Below are 13,866 nucleotides of genomic sequence, written 5' to 3'. Positions count from 1 at the left end.
GGGCACCAAAATTCTATTTATTTGTTGTTTCAGTTTTTTATTTTTAATAAACTATTTTTTAGAACAGATTTAAGTTTATAGAAGATTTGTCAGGTAATACTGAAAATTCTCATATACTTCTTCCCTCACAGTTGCCCCTGTCATTAACATCTTGCATTAGTGTGATAATAAATACCATTACAAGACAATGTGTAGGTATGCATATATATGTGTAGAGCTTCCCTGGTGGCTCAGCAATAAAGAATCTGCCTGCCAGTGCAGAAGACCCTAGTTTAATCCCTGGATCAGGAAGATCCCCTGGAGAAGGGAATGGCAGTTCATCCCAGTATTCTTGCCTAGGAAATCCCATGGACAGAGTGGCCTGGCAGGCTTTATACAGTCCATAGTGTCTCAGAGTTGGACACAACTTAGCAACTCAACACCAACAAATAAATATGTGTAACTTTCATTTTCTCCAAGTTCTCTGTATGCTTTAGTCCTTTGATAGCTGCTTTTCTATGTTATAGTTAGGGAGAGGGTAAGTCAATAAGTAGGTTTGATCACCTTGTGATAACACCTTGTTTATTTAATATGTTTCACTGATGATGTTTTCCATAGTAGAAATGTTATATAAAGATACATAGAAGATTTTGTTCCATTGATCTAATATCTTTTTTTGCACAGTTTCTTTGTTTTTGAAAAGTATTTTACTTTCTCTTGTTTTTTTGCTTTTAAAGTACCTAAAGTATGTGCGTGTTTGTTATGTGTTTCTTATGACAATTTATATTGTGCTTTGAATTCTCAGAAATTGTATTATTCTTGAGCAGTCGGCTTCACTTGCCAAATTTAGGTTTTGTTTTTTTCCTTTCCAGGCCCAGCTTCAAAGGGAAAAAGAACAGGATCATATGAAGCTTCATGCAAAACTCGAAAAGCTTGATGTCTTAGAAAAAGAATGTTTTAAACTTACAGCAACTCAGAAAACTGCTGAGGTAAGCTTCAACTTATTTCTTTGAAATGGTGATACCAGGAATAAATCTTTAGTGTTATGTGTAATTACCCTGTATATGAATATGCAATAAAATTAGATTTGTAAAACTTCATTAATAATTTTTAGTAATCCAGATATGAGTTATTGCCTATAGATCACAGCGTAAATGAGTTTGCTTTTTGATGTGAAATTGTAGTTTTACCTTCTACAGTGGTAGAATATTTTCATTTGTTAGGTGATTTACCTAAAGGATATTGAAAAGATAGCCTTTCACCACTTGCAAGTAAGTTATGCCTATTCTAGATCCTATCCTGAAATGCCCTCTCCTTTTCCAACCAAATCCTATCCATTTTGTAGGATTCTCCCATTCCTGCTTCCTCTATGAAGCCTTCCTTGAGATTTCAAACACTCAGGAAGTTCTCCCTTTGAGATAGTACTGTCTTCCTATTTCAAACTATACCATGGATATAAGATGAAATACTTTTGTGTATAAGGTTATACATATATATTCATGACCTGGGTCAGATCATATTGTTTCATGTATATTAGTCTTGTTTCCCTGGTGGCTCAGATGGTAAAGAGTCTGCCTGCAGTGCGATCCCTGGGTCAGGAAGATCCCCTGGAGAAGGAAATGGCAACCCGCTCTGGTATTCTAACCCAGAAAATCCCATGGCTAGGGGAATGTGGCAGGCTACAGTCCATGGGGTCGCGAAGAGTTGGACATGACTGAATGATTTCACTTTCACTTTTTCCTGAGTTCAGTTCATTGTAAGTTGTTTATATTTTGAATGAAACATTGAGACGCAAGATGATATTGTTTGACCTTCTAGACCTTTAAAACCTCCCAAATTTTCAGTATTATGATTTTGTTAATGAAAATTAATAGAGCCTACGCATATACATTCTTTGTTTCTCCTTTGTCCTTCTTACATAAAGTAGGTAAAGAATCATATGAGGAAAGCCAAGGAAAACTTAGCATCTTTTGCCATTCCTTTTTCTTACTTTCTTCTGTAATTTACCAAACTATTAAGAATCAAGACCCTAAGGGCTCTATTTGGAAAAGGAATAACAGATATTTGGCTCTAGTTTTTGTATAATAATCCCAGTTTTTCAATTCTTTTGTAGGACAAGATTAAACATTTAGAGGAAAAACTAAAGGAAGAAGAACATCAGCGTAAGCTCTTTCAAGATAAAGCTGCTCAGGTAAACAGAACACTATATCATCTGGCATTTTAAAATCATATATGTTTTATTATACTTTATTAACTGAAGCCTTACCCTGGACTCAAATTTCTGCTTCCTAACTTATCCGTTTTGTCTCTTTTTGCTTTAATAATGAAATCTCAGTAAGTCAGCAAGTATATTCATAGACTTGAACATATTACCGAAAATCTTTTGGTCTTTTGAAATTCTGAGAAACATATATATATTCTCAGTTGAAAGAATTCATGCTATCAGTTTTTTCAGTTTGAGATATATGAAATAACTCATTCTGTCATAAACAGAAAATGATTGTAATTACCATAGACTTGGTGACTTTAACACACACACAAAAAATATTTGGGATTTTCTCTTCTTCAGAAAAAATTTTTTTATCTTTATCAACTGATATATGATCCCTCATTATAATGTTTTTGAAGAAAAAGAAATTTGTTAAAAGTCAAGTAATAGTAAAGGTTTTTTTCACTATTATAGCTTCAAACTGGACTTGAAATCAATAGAATTTTAATGTCTTCAGTAACAAATCCAAGGCACTTCAAGGAAAAGAAGAAATCTTCAAAGGTATGCAAATACTTTATTCTTATTTGCTAGTGCTTATTTCATCATCCTTTTAGTAATTATACCTGTTCATTTCCAAAAAGAATTTGAAGATATTTATAATATAAGACATGAAATAATTCTGTGAAATGGACCTAAAAACATAAGTCAAGTAATGATGGTTTGGGGTGTGAGAACAGAAAATTCCATAAAACCTAGGTTAAAGAAAGTAGCATAATTTGAGCATAAAACCTAGCTCTGAGTTCGCTTGACACCCAAAGCAAAAAGGAACATATAATGGGCAATACATCTAAATTTGTGAAATAACAATAAGCATTCTAATTTTCCTAGAAAGGAAAACATATTGCTAGTACTCAACTGTTAAAGAAATGTATTTTGGATACTTTATAAAGAAGCGTTCAGTTCAGTTCAGTCGCTCAGTCGTGTTCGACTCTTTGCGACCCCATGAATCACAGCACGCCAGGCCTCCCTGTCCATCACCAACTCCCGAAGTTCACTCAAACTCATGTCCATCGAGTCGGTGATACTATCCAGCCATCTCATTCTCTGTCTTCCCTGTCTCCTCCCACCCCCGATCCCTTCTAGCATCAGATTCTTTTCCAGTGAGTCAACTTGTTGCATGAGGTGGCCAGAGTATTGGAGTTTCAGCTTTAGCATCAGTCCTTCCAATGAACACCCAGGATTGATCTCCTTTAGAATGGACTGGTTGGATCTCCTTACAGTCCAAGGGACTCTCAAGAGTCTTCTCCAGCACCACAGTTCAAAAGCATCAATCTTCAGCGATCGGTTTTCTTCTCAGTCCAACTCTCACATCCATACATGACCACGGGAAAAACCATAGCCTTGACTAGATGGACCTTTGTTGGCAAAGTAATGTCTCTGCTTTTTAATATGCTATCTAGGATGGTCATAACTTTCCTTCCAAGGCGTAAGCGTCTTTTAATTTCCTGGCTGCAATCAGCATCCGCAGTGATTTTGGAGCCCAAAACAGTAAAGTCTGACACTGTTTCCACTGTTTTTCCATCTATTTCCCATGAAGTGATGGGACCAGATGCCATGATCTTCGTTTTCTGAATGTTGAGCTTCAAGCCAACCTTTTCACTCTCCTCTTTCACTTTCATCAAGAGGCTTTTTAGTTCCTCTTCACTTTCTGCCATAAACAATACAATAGATACAACACAATAGATTCTGGAAGCAGTTTTATTTAATACATGCACAATAAAAAAACAAGATATACTATTATATTGTATTATAAATTATAATATTAAATTATAATTTAGTCATTTCTCTGGAGAAATTATTTATTTTTTATGCTGATATCCTTTGGACTTGCCTAAAGATTGGGGAATGAGTACTTTATAAATTTACCAATAATAATTTGTTTTGATAAATTGATGTTTTGGATTTATTATATTACACTCTTTTATTTATAATGGTAAAGAATATGTTAGTCCCTTTTAATCTTATGATTCTGAAATTATAGTTTTGATGACCATTATTACTATTTATTCAGTATGCATGTAGTGATTCTATGTGCTATTTGCTGTACGAACCAAGCATGCTGTTTGTGAATTCTGGCCACTGCCATAGGTTCACCCTGTGGATACAATAATGGAGGAAACATTATATTTAACTTTAGCTAGTTGTTATTCCATAAATAAGAATTCAGTAGTTTGACTGAATTTTTCACAGATTTTTTTCTTTCAAAGAATTTGCAAACTACAATAATGAAGAATATTTTCCCAATGCAGTTTATGTTGATTTTTTAAGTTTATTTCCTTCCTTAAGTATGTTTTGTGTCTTATCTCCACAGTAAGATTGGAAGCTGCAAAGCCAAATAGAGAATCACTATAAGTAATTTATACAAGTGGAAAAATACTGACTTATTTTTGTACTTATGTTTTATGACATCCTTTGAAGAGCTGGTGGAAAAGATTTTTTAATAAGGTAGAGGGAAAAACAAGGTAAAAGAAATGAAGGAGGGAAAAGGTAGCTCCTGAAAGAAAAGAAAAAATAATTGACAGAAAACCACTTTATAAAAGCAGTTAGGTTAAGTTCTAAGTTCATAGATCTGTAAATAATGCCTCCCTTTAAAGGTAACAGGAGCACTAATGTTGCTGACGGCGGTATCTGGGTTTTCTTTTAAGAGACCTCTGTGAGATTCCTGCTTGTCTCACTGGCATTGACTCCATATCCTGGACATAGTTCATTCAACTCATATGTCTTGATTTACATAGATTAGTATCTTCAGGTAGTAAAAAGATAACACAGGAATTTACAGAGAAGCAGACAAAAACACAAATATAAGACAGAGTGTACTAAAAACTTAATAAAGGTATAAACAAAGTATTCTGGTGCTGTACAAATAAAGAATATGTGAAAAGATCACGCAAGAAGTGGTAAAGGCAGACTTGGAAAATGAGTAAGTATTGATAGAGATGAGGTGAGGTGTGTTACAGTCTGAGAGTATAGTTGATTTTTACATGAAACTATAAATAATTGTCCAGTACTAGTACCATATGCGGAGAAGGCAATGGCACCCCACTCCAGTACTCTTGCCTGGAAAATCCCATGGATGGAGGAGCCAGGTAGGCTGCAGTCCATGGGGTCGCTAGGAGTTGGACACAACTGAGCAACTTTCACTTTTCGCTTTCATGCATTGGAGAAGGAAATGGCAACCCACTCCAGTGTTCTTGCCTGGAGAATCCCAGGAACGGCGGAGCCTGGTGGCTGCCGTCTATGGGGTCGCACAGAGTCAGACACGACTGAAGCGACTCAGCAGCAGCAGCAGTACCATATGAGACTTGAAATTGAAAATACAGCTTGAAGTGAGATTATGACTGATCTTCAATGCCATGTTAAGAATTTGAACTTTTGTTCTATAAATCATTGTGAACCATTGAAGCTTATAGAGACATGATTAGAGCTATACTTCTAGATAGTAACCAACAACAGCATAAGGTGAGCTTGGAAGTAAAGAATCAGACTGTTTGAATATTGTAAGCAAGATAATGGAAGCCTGTCCTGTGAGGTTTTCATTATTCTTTTGAAAGGATAGATTGTAATTATCAGTCAGAAGTCTCATTCAGTATTACATTTCTTTTGTTCTAATTTAACTGCTTAAAATAGACTTTGATCAAACCATCATTTTCTATTACTTGAAATTATCATTCCTAAGGCACAGAGCTTGAATGATTGTCCAGGATCACCAAGAAAATCTGAGTGAATAAGAACTGACTCACAAATTTGTGATATCTCTACCTCTAAGCCATTTAATCATTTTATTTAAAAAAATGTATGTTTATGATAGTTAAGACATCTAAATTTTCCTTTAGAATTGGGAATATTTTGTTTTCTTTTTATTATGGAATATGCTCAGCTTATTGATTATTCTCTTGCTAAAGTGTTAAATAGAGTGACTGATTCACCCCAGTTTGCCTATGACTTTACTGGGTTTAGTACTGAAGATCCTGTATCATGGGCAGATTGAGACAATTGGTTATCCTAGTTCAATCCATCCAACGAAAATAGTGAAATCATTTACTTTTAAGAATGTAGCTTAGCAATGTATTTTTAAAAATGATTCACGAAGGAGCACATATTGGTTTGGCCAAAGAGTTCGTTTGGGTTTTTCCATAAAATGTTACTGAAAAACCTGAACAAACTTATCTAGCCAGTCCATTCTAAAGGAGATCAGTCCTGGGTGTTCATTGGAAGGACTGATGCTAAAGCTGAAACTCCAGTAATTTGGCCACCTCATGTGACGAGTTGACTCACTGGAAAAGACTCTGATGCTGGGAGGGATTGGGGGCAGGAGGAGAGGGGGATGACAGAGAATGAGATGGCTGGATGGCGTCGCCAACTCTGTGGACATGAGTTTGCGTGAACTCCGGGAGTTGGTGATAGACAGGGAGGCCTGGCGTGCTGTGTTCATGGGGTCACAAAGAGTCGGACACGACTGAGCGACTGAACTGTACTGAACTGAATATAACAAAAAATGTCTGCTCGAAGGATGATAATGACATTAACACTGGAGTACTCACCACACAGCTTAATAGAACATTACCAGCACTGTTAAGGCCCAGCGTGTACCTTTCTTAAATTGTATTCCCTCCATCCAAGGAATAACCACAATTCTGATTTTGTTTTTATCATTCTCCTGGTTTTAAAAAAAAATTACTTTGCCAAATAAGTATTTATAAGAAATATATTTGTTAGGTTTACACTTGAACTTTATATAAATGGACTTACTCTATTTGTGTTCTTCAGCAGCTTTCTTTTTCCACTCAACATTATATTTATGAGATTCTTCCAATTGATACATATATGAATAGTTCACTGCTTTTTATTGCTAAAAATTTCTTTTTCCCTTCTCTTTTCAGTGATCATTTGGTTTGTTTCTCACTTTTTGTTATTATAAACAACACTGTTATGAACATTCTTATACATGCCTCATGGTGTAAGTGTTCAGGAGTTTCTCTGAGATACTGGGCCATAAGTGTCATGCACCTTAACTTTACAAGATATTGTTCAAAGTGACTGGACCAGTTTATGTTCCAATCAGCAGTTACCATAGTTCCATATCCTAACCGTGTGTCTTTTTTTGTTTTTTGTTTTTCACTTTTTATTTTGAAAAATTATAGATTAGAGGTGATAAAAAAAAAATATAAAGGGAGGTCCCATATATCTTTTGGAGGAGGCAATGGCAACCCACTCCAGTACTCTTGCCTGGAAAATCCCATGGTCAGAGGAGCCTGGTAGGCTGCAGTCCATGGGGTCGCGAAGAGTCGGACACGACTGAGTGACTTCACTTTCACTTTTCACTTTCATGCATTGGAGAAGGAAATGACAACCCACTCCAGTGTTCTTGCCTGGAGAATCCCAGGGATGGTGGAGCCTGGTGGGCTGCCGTTTATGGGGTCGCACAGAGTCAGACATGACTGAAGAGACTTAGCAGCAGCGGCAGCAGCATATATCTTTAACAAGCTTCCCCCAATGGTAACATCTTTCATAAATATAATAAAGTCCAGGAAATTGAAAATGGTACAATACATATATATATATATAGCTTATGGATATTTCAGTGGTTTTTTATTCACTTAGTTGTGTGTGTATATGCGTATTTGTGTGACCATATACAGTTTTATCACATGTGTAGATTCTTGTAACCATAACCACTATGAAGATACAGAACTATTCCATGTTATCCCTTTATAGTTACACATCATCCTCCCTAATCCTTAGCAATTTATAATCTGTTTACCATCTCTATAATTTTATTTCAGGAATGTTATATAAATGTAATCATATAGTATATAATCTTTTGAGAGGCTTGTTTCACGCAGCCAATCCATCCAAGTATTGACGCATTTTTAAAAGTTTCTGTGTAGTATTCCATGTTAGGGATGTACCACAGTTGAACCATTTACCTGATGAAGGAGATTTGGGTTGTTTTCAGTTTTGTTGCTGTTGTTTAGTTGCTAAATTGTGTCCAACTCTTTTGTGACCCCATGGACTATATAGCCCACCAGATTGCTCTGTCCATGGGATTTCAGTTTTAGTAGTAGCAGTTTAGTCACTAAGTCGTGTCCGACTCTTGCAACCCTTGGACTATAGCCCTCCAGGTTCCTCTGTCCGTGGGATTCTCCAGGGAAGAATTCTGGAGTGGGTTGCCATTTCCTTCTCCAGGGGATCTTCCCAAGCCAGGAATCGAACCCGGGTCTCCTGCATTGTAGGTGGATTCTTTATTGAAGGAGCTACAAGGGAAGCTGCCTCAGTTTTAGGCTATCACAAATAAAGCAGTTATAAACTTTGTGTACAGGTTTTTGTGTGAACATATTTTTCATTTTCCTGGGGTAAATATCTGAAAGTGAAATCTCTGAATCATATGATAGCTATCAATAAATCTTTAATTTTATAAGAAACTTCCAAAGTGGCTGCATTATTTTGTGTGTATGAGCAATCTGTCTTCTCCACTTCCTCGTTAGCGTTTGGTGTTGTCACTTTTTTATTTTAACCATTCTAACAGGTGTATAGTGATATTTCATTGTAACTTGCATCTCCTAATGTGTAATAGTGTTAATTTGATAAATGTCTTTTTAAATATTTTTTGTTTACTTTTTTCCTTGTCAATATTTAGAAAACTAAATGTATAAAGAGAGGACCACCTCAGCAAATTTGTTCACAATTTGGAACACTGCCTGTTACGGCTGAGAAGGTGAGAAGGGAAAAATGAGGATACTTGTTCAGATAAATTCATGCTTTGGTGTAAGTGCTATTTAAATGCCATCAGTTATTTAAAATCGTTCTCAGCTATTTCTTTTCCCCCAAAGTCTGCCAGTGCAAGCCATTCTGTGAATGCAAGTACACAAAACCTCCAAACAGTGCAACATTATGGGCCACATATCCTTCAGAAACCGGCTGAAGTTACTGAGCTTAGATGTCTCTACAAGCCTTCTAGAACAACTTCTCAATGTAAAGCTGTACCTTCTGACTCAGAAAAGTCCATTTCTGTTTGCAACAATTTGTCTGAACTTTTGATGGCAATGCAAGATGAGCTCGACCAAATGACTCTGTAAGTATTTATCACAAGAAGTAGCAAGACAAATTTAGGTATCTTTTTTTCTTCTCAGCCTTTCAAACAATGTCACTTACAAATTCCTAAAAGCCTTACTTAGCCTTTTGAACTTATTTTGATCTGAAGATTACTACTTTTTTCTATTTAAAGTATTTCTGTATTCCCAAGATTTGAACTGATAGACAGATATTTTTGTCATTCTAACAAATGGGGTCTGGTGACCTTAAATTATAATTCACAAATGCTTTTCTAAGGTAGATTCTCCTTCTGCTTTTTATAATCTTTTCAGTTAAGTGAATTATTTCATTAGACAAATAGGAATGCAATTTCTTGTTCTCCATTCTGGCTGGTCTTCATTGCATGTTTGAAGCATCCATATGCTTCAAAGATTCTGTATGGGATACATACAGATTCTGTATAGAATACATATTTTAAGCTTCAAGTTTAAATATCTTTTCAACAAATATTCCAGAAAATATTTGACTTGGGTGGCCAACTAGTTGAACTAAGACCTCTGTAGAAAATATAACTAGTTCTATTAGCAGTGGTTTTTTTGAGCAGGCAATCACCAAATCTAGGAATTTCTCAGGCAAATACTTCTATAACTGGAATTCTTCCAAAGATTCTACATTAAGAATTCGAAACTTGAAATGAAAGAGAGTCCCTTAATGCTTCTAGCTAAGGACATCAGAATATTTTACTACATTTAACTATGAACACTAAGAATTCAGACATTTTTTAAGATTCTTTGAGATCCTAAGTCTGAGATATTTCTAAATATATCTAATCTCAAATCTTAAGAGCCTGTTTATAATTACCATAGATTTAATTTGATAACTACAAAAAGAAGCTCTCTTTGAAGGTTAATATTTAACTGATTAAAATTTATGATTGAGCAGAATATTGTTTAATTGTAATTGTGGCAAAGATTAATATATAGTTTATATATATTTTATATATATATATAGTTTGTATACTATAAACTGTAATGGTGCTTGATACTTGCTTTTCTTTCATAGGGAGTACCAAGACCTGCTGAATCAAATGAAAGAAACTGAAAGCCAATCAGTCTGTGAAGATATAGCATGTGAACTAGAGCGTTTAGTCAAGAAAATGGAAATTAAAGGAGAACAAATTTCCAAACTAATGCAGCATCAAGATAGCGTAAGAAAGTTTTAGTAAAAAATTTTAATAAAAAGATAATATATCTGGATTCAATGTTACGTTTCTCTAGACCTTCCAAATTTGAGGCCTGTATATGTGGCTTAGTGAAAAGATGATAGATAGGAATCACTTAGACTTATGATAAAATAGAGTCATCTATACATTGAAATAACATGGTCTGCTACATAATTCTCAATATAATATAAAGAAAAGGGAACAAAGAAATTTAGTTCTGGGGAATTCTCTGGCTGTCCAGTGGTTAGAGCTCTATGCTTTCATTGCTGGGGCCCAGGTTCAGTCCCTGGTTGGGGAACTAAGATCCTACAAGCCACATAGCACAGCCAAAGGGAAAAAAAAAAGAGAAAGTTTAGTTATGTATTCAGAAGTAACTTTGGGAAAATTAAGAGGTAGGCTAAATTTGCTTTATAGCTCTCCCAGCTGTACTTTTAGCATTCTTTCCTCTTATCCCTCTCTTTCCTAATGCCTTACTGAAGCCCCTTATGTCAACAGGTGTCTATCTCATATATAAACCTGGTTCCTCAAGCATACCGCATCTCTAAAACCACTATTTCCAGTTTCTCAGAACAAGCCATGCTGTGTTCCATTCCTTGGGGACAGGAATGGAGTGAGCTATGCTTAGCTCACTCTAGTGGAGGTGATGAGGAGGAATCTATCCTTGTGTATAAATTTGTAATAACTAAGAATGGCATAACAGTCTTAATATTTTGACAAAAAAAATCATGGAATATTATATTTTATCCCAAGACAATGAATTCACTCTTAGGACTGTTATGCTCCTGGAATAGAAAGCAGAGGGAATCTTTCCAGGAACCCTCAGGTCATATCATGTAGCTATCTGCTAATGGAATAATCAGCATTCATATAAGTTGGTAATATATTAACCTCACAATTAAGCCTTCCCACTTTTATAGGAAAGTAATAAAGAATGCAGAATTTTACTGCCTTTATTCTTCTATGGCCAGTAAAGAAAGAAGGAAATGAAATTTTGAAGCAAACATTTTCACTTAACTGGCTTTTAAAGCTATAGTAAGTAAACTTTCTGTATGGTTGTGTTGGGTGAAAATTATGTAACTTGTATACTTTCTTAGAATCACATAGGAGAAACCTGAAAGGAATAGAAGAGTAGTCGTATTTTTTAAATTTAGGCAGTATTTACATAAATTATATTTGAAAAATATGTATATATAATTTATATATTATATATATACAATAGCTGTAGAAGTAAATAGCTATAGAAGTAAAAAATTTTAAGAACTTTTAGGTAAACAGAACACCAGATACTTAGCCAATGTCTGGACCAGCTCTACAAATCAGGCTATGCTTAAGTGAAATAGATTAAGTAGTGTGGGGAATTCCCTGGTGGTCCATTGGTTAGGATTCCACACTTCCTCAGTAGGGTACATGGGTTCCGTCTATGATTGGGGAATTGAGATCCCACAAGCCATGTAATGTGGCCAAAATAAATAATTTTTTAAAAGATTCAGTAATGGACTAGACTTGAAAGAAAAGGGTTTAGCTAGTTTATAGATTTTGTTTTAATTCCATCAATCGAATCATTACTCCTCAGTGAGATAATGTTATTTATTCCTTTGCCTTTAAAAATAAAACAAAACTGGCATTCAGTAGTACTTTAAATTCAGGAATACTTCAAAGAAAAATATAGACTCTATAAACTTGATATTCACTCCTAGCACCAAATGTTGCTTTGTCACCAGAAAGGTCCTTCTCTCTCCTCATGTTCTCCTGATTTTTTCCCATTTCTTATCTTACAAAAACAAACATTTCTTTCTCTCAGCTTCTCTAGCCCATTTCTTGTCCTTCTTTATCCTTCTTAGACATACACTTTTTGTCCTACTCAAAGTTATTCTGGCTTGAATTATTGTCTAGTTGTCACATATATGCTTTTTTTCTTTAATAAGCAATAAGCTCCTTGAAAGCAGTGATTGTTTTATTCATTATGTTTCTGTATAAATAGCACAGTGTTAGGCATGCAATAAGTATTCAATAAATAAAGACTTAGCAAACTTTTTAATTTCATGTAATCTTCAAACCATCAATCCAATCCTCTATTATAAGGTACATTTTAAGTATATTTTTGACTGAAATATTAGATTTTTTTCTTTCCAGGTCCGCAAACTGCAGCAAAAAGTTCAGAATTCAAAGATGAGTGAAACTTCATTTATTCAGCAAGAAGACAGCAACTGTAAAGGAACAAAGAATATAAAAAATAGCTCCAGAAAATGTTTGCTAACTAACTCTCTTCAAAAGAATAGCCACTTTCGTCCAATACAAGTCCATAATCTTCAGATGAAATTGAGACGAGATGATATTATGTGGGAACAGTAACACAATAGCAAGACTACCATCTTGAATGAACTTTGTCAATGAGATCTTGAACTGTCTAAAGTGGTTTTAATTTAATACCTTTATGAAATTTTGAATTATGTTTCTAGCCTCTATAAAGTATCAAATTGTAGTATTTTTAAAATGAATGCCTAATGACCTCCTAAGAAACCCAAATAATAAATGATTGCTTTCCTGTTCTTTTTTATTGACTAAAATACCTTAGACATACACTAATTAAACTAAGTTTAAAACATTATACTAGACTGATGATATTTAAAATTGAGTTGAATTTGAGATATAAGTGCCGTTCCACGTTTTCATTTAGTAAGCTTGTAACTTCAAGAAAATTAGAGATTCCAAGGGAACATTTCATGCAAAGATGGGCTCGATAAAGGACAGAAATGGTATGGACCTAACAGAAGCAGAAGATATTAAGAAGAGGTGGCAAGAATACACAGAAGAACTGTACAAAAAAGATCTTCCCGACCAAGATAGTCACGATAACGTGATCACTGACCTAGAGCCAGACATCTTGGAATGTGAAGTCAAGTGGGCCTTAGAAAGCATCACTACTAACAAAGCTAGTGGAGGTGATGGAATTCCAGTTGAGCTATTACAAGTCTTGAAAGATGATGCTGTGAAAGTGCTGCACTCAATATGCCAGCAGATTTGGAAAACTCAGCAGTGGCCACAGGACTGGAAGAGGTCAGTCTTCATTCCAATCCCAAAGAAAGGCAATGCCAAAGAATGCTCAAACTACCGGACAATTGCCCTCATCTCACACGCTAGCAAAGTCATGCTCAAAATTCTCCAAGCCAGGCTTCAGCAATATGTAAACCGTGAACTCCCAGATGTTCAAGCAGGTTTTAGAAAAGGCAGAGGCACCAGAGATCAAATTGCCAACATCCGCTGGATCATGGAGAAAGCAAGAGAGTTTCAGAAAAACATCTATTTCTGCTTCATTGACTATGCCAAAGCCTTTGACTGTGTGGATCACAATAAACTGTGGAAC

The 13,866-nt window shown here is 35.2% G+C and overlaps 1 protein-coding gene across 4 annotated transcripts in view; it reads left to right on the top strand.

Annotated features, from left to right (window-relative positions):
• The window catches only part of CEP57L1 (centrosomal protein 57 like 1), a 73,938-nt gene extending 60,635 nt beyond the window's left edge, over nt 1-13,303 (top strand). For 3 of the 4 annotated variants that reach the window (XM_055433542.2, XM_055433541.2, XM_088840646.1), the window contains 7 exons: nt 852-968; nt 2,093-2,170; nt 2,663-2,749; nt 8,886-8,963; nt 9,079-9,320; nt 10,343-10,487; nt 12,636-13,302. In XM_055433542.2, the coding sequence (XP_055289517.2) occupies nt 852-968; nt 2,093-2,170; nt 2,663-2,749; nt 8,886-8,963; nt 9,079-9,320; nt 10,343-10,487; nt 12,636-12,854 (966 nt within the window). In that variant the 3' untranslated portion in view covers nt 12,855-13,302. Of the gene's footprint in view, nt 1-851; nt 969-2,092; nt 2,171-2,662; nt 2,750-8,885; nt 8,964-9,078; nt 9,321-10,342; nt 10,488-12,635 lie in introns of all 4 variants that reach the window. The other variant, XM_055433543.2, reaches the window with a different exon arrangement.
• The last annotated feature ends 563 nt before the right edge of the window (nt 13,304-13,866 follow it).

The sequence above is a fragment of the Moschus berezovskii genome, chromosome 10, assembly GCF_049115385.1.
Source record: "Moschus berezovskii isolate FMDL1 chromosome 10, NW_MosBer_1.0, whole genome shotgun sequence".
NCBI classification, from domain to species: Eukaryota; Metazoa; Chordata; class Mammalia; order Artiodactyla; family Moschidae; genus Moschus; species Moschus berezovskii.
This window is presented reverse-complemented; position numbering and strand designations above follow the sequence as displayed.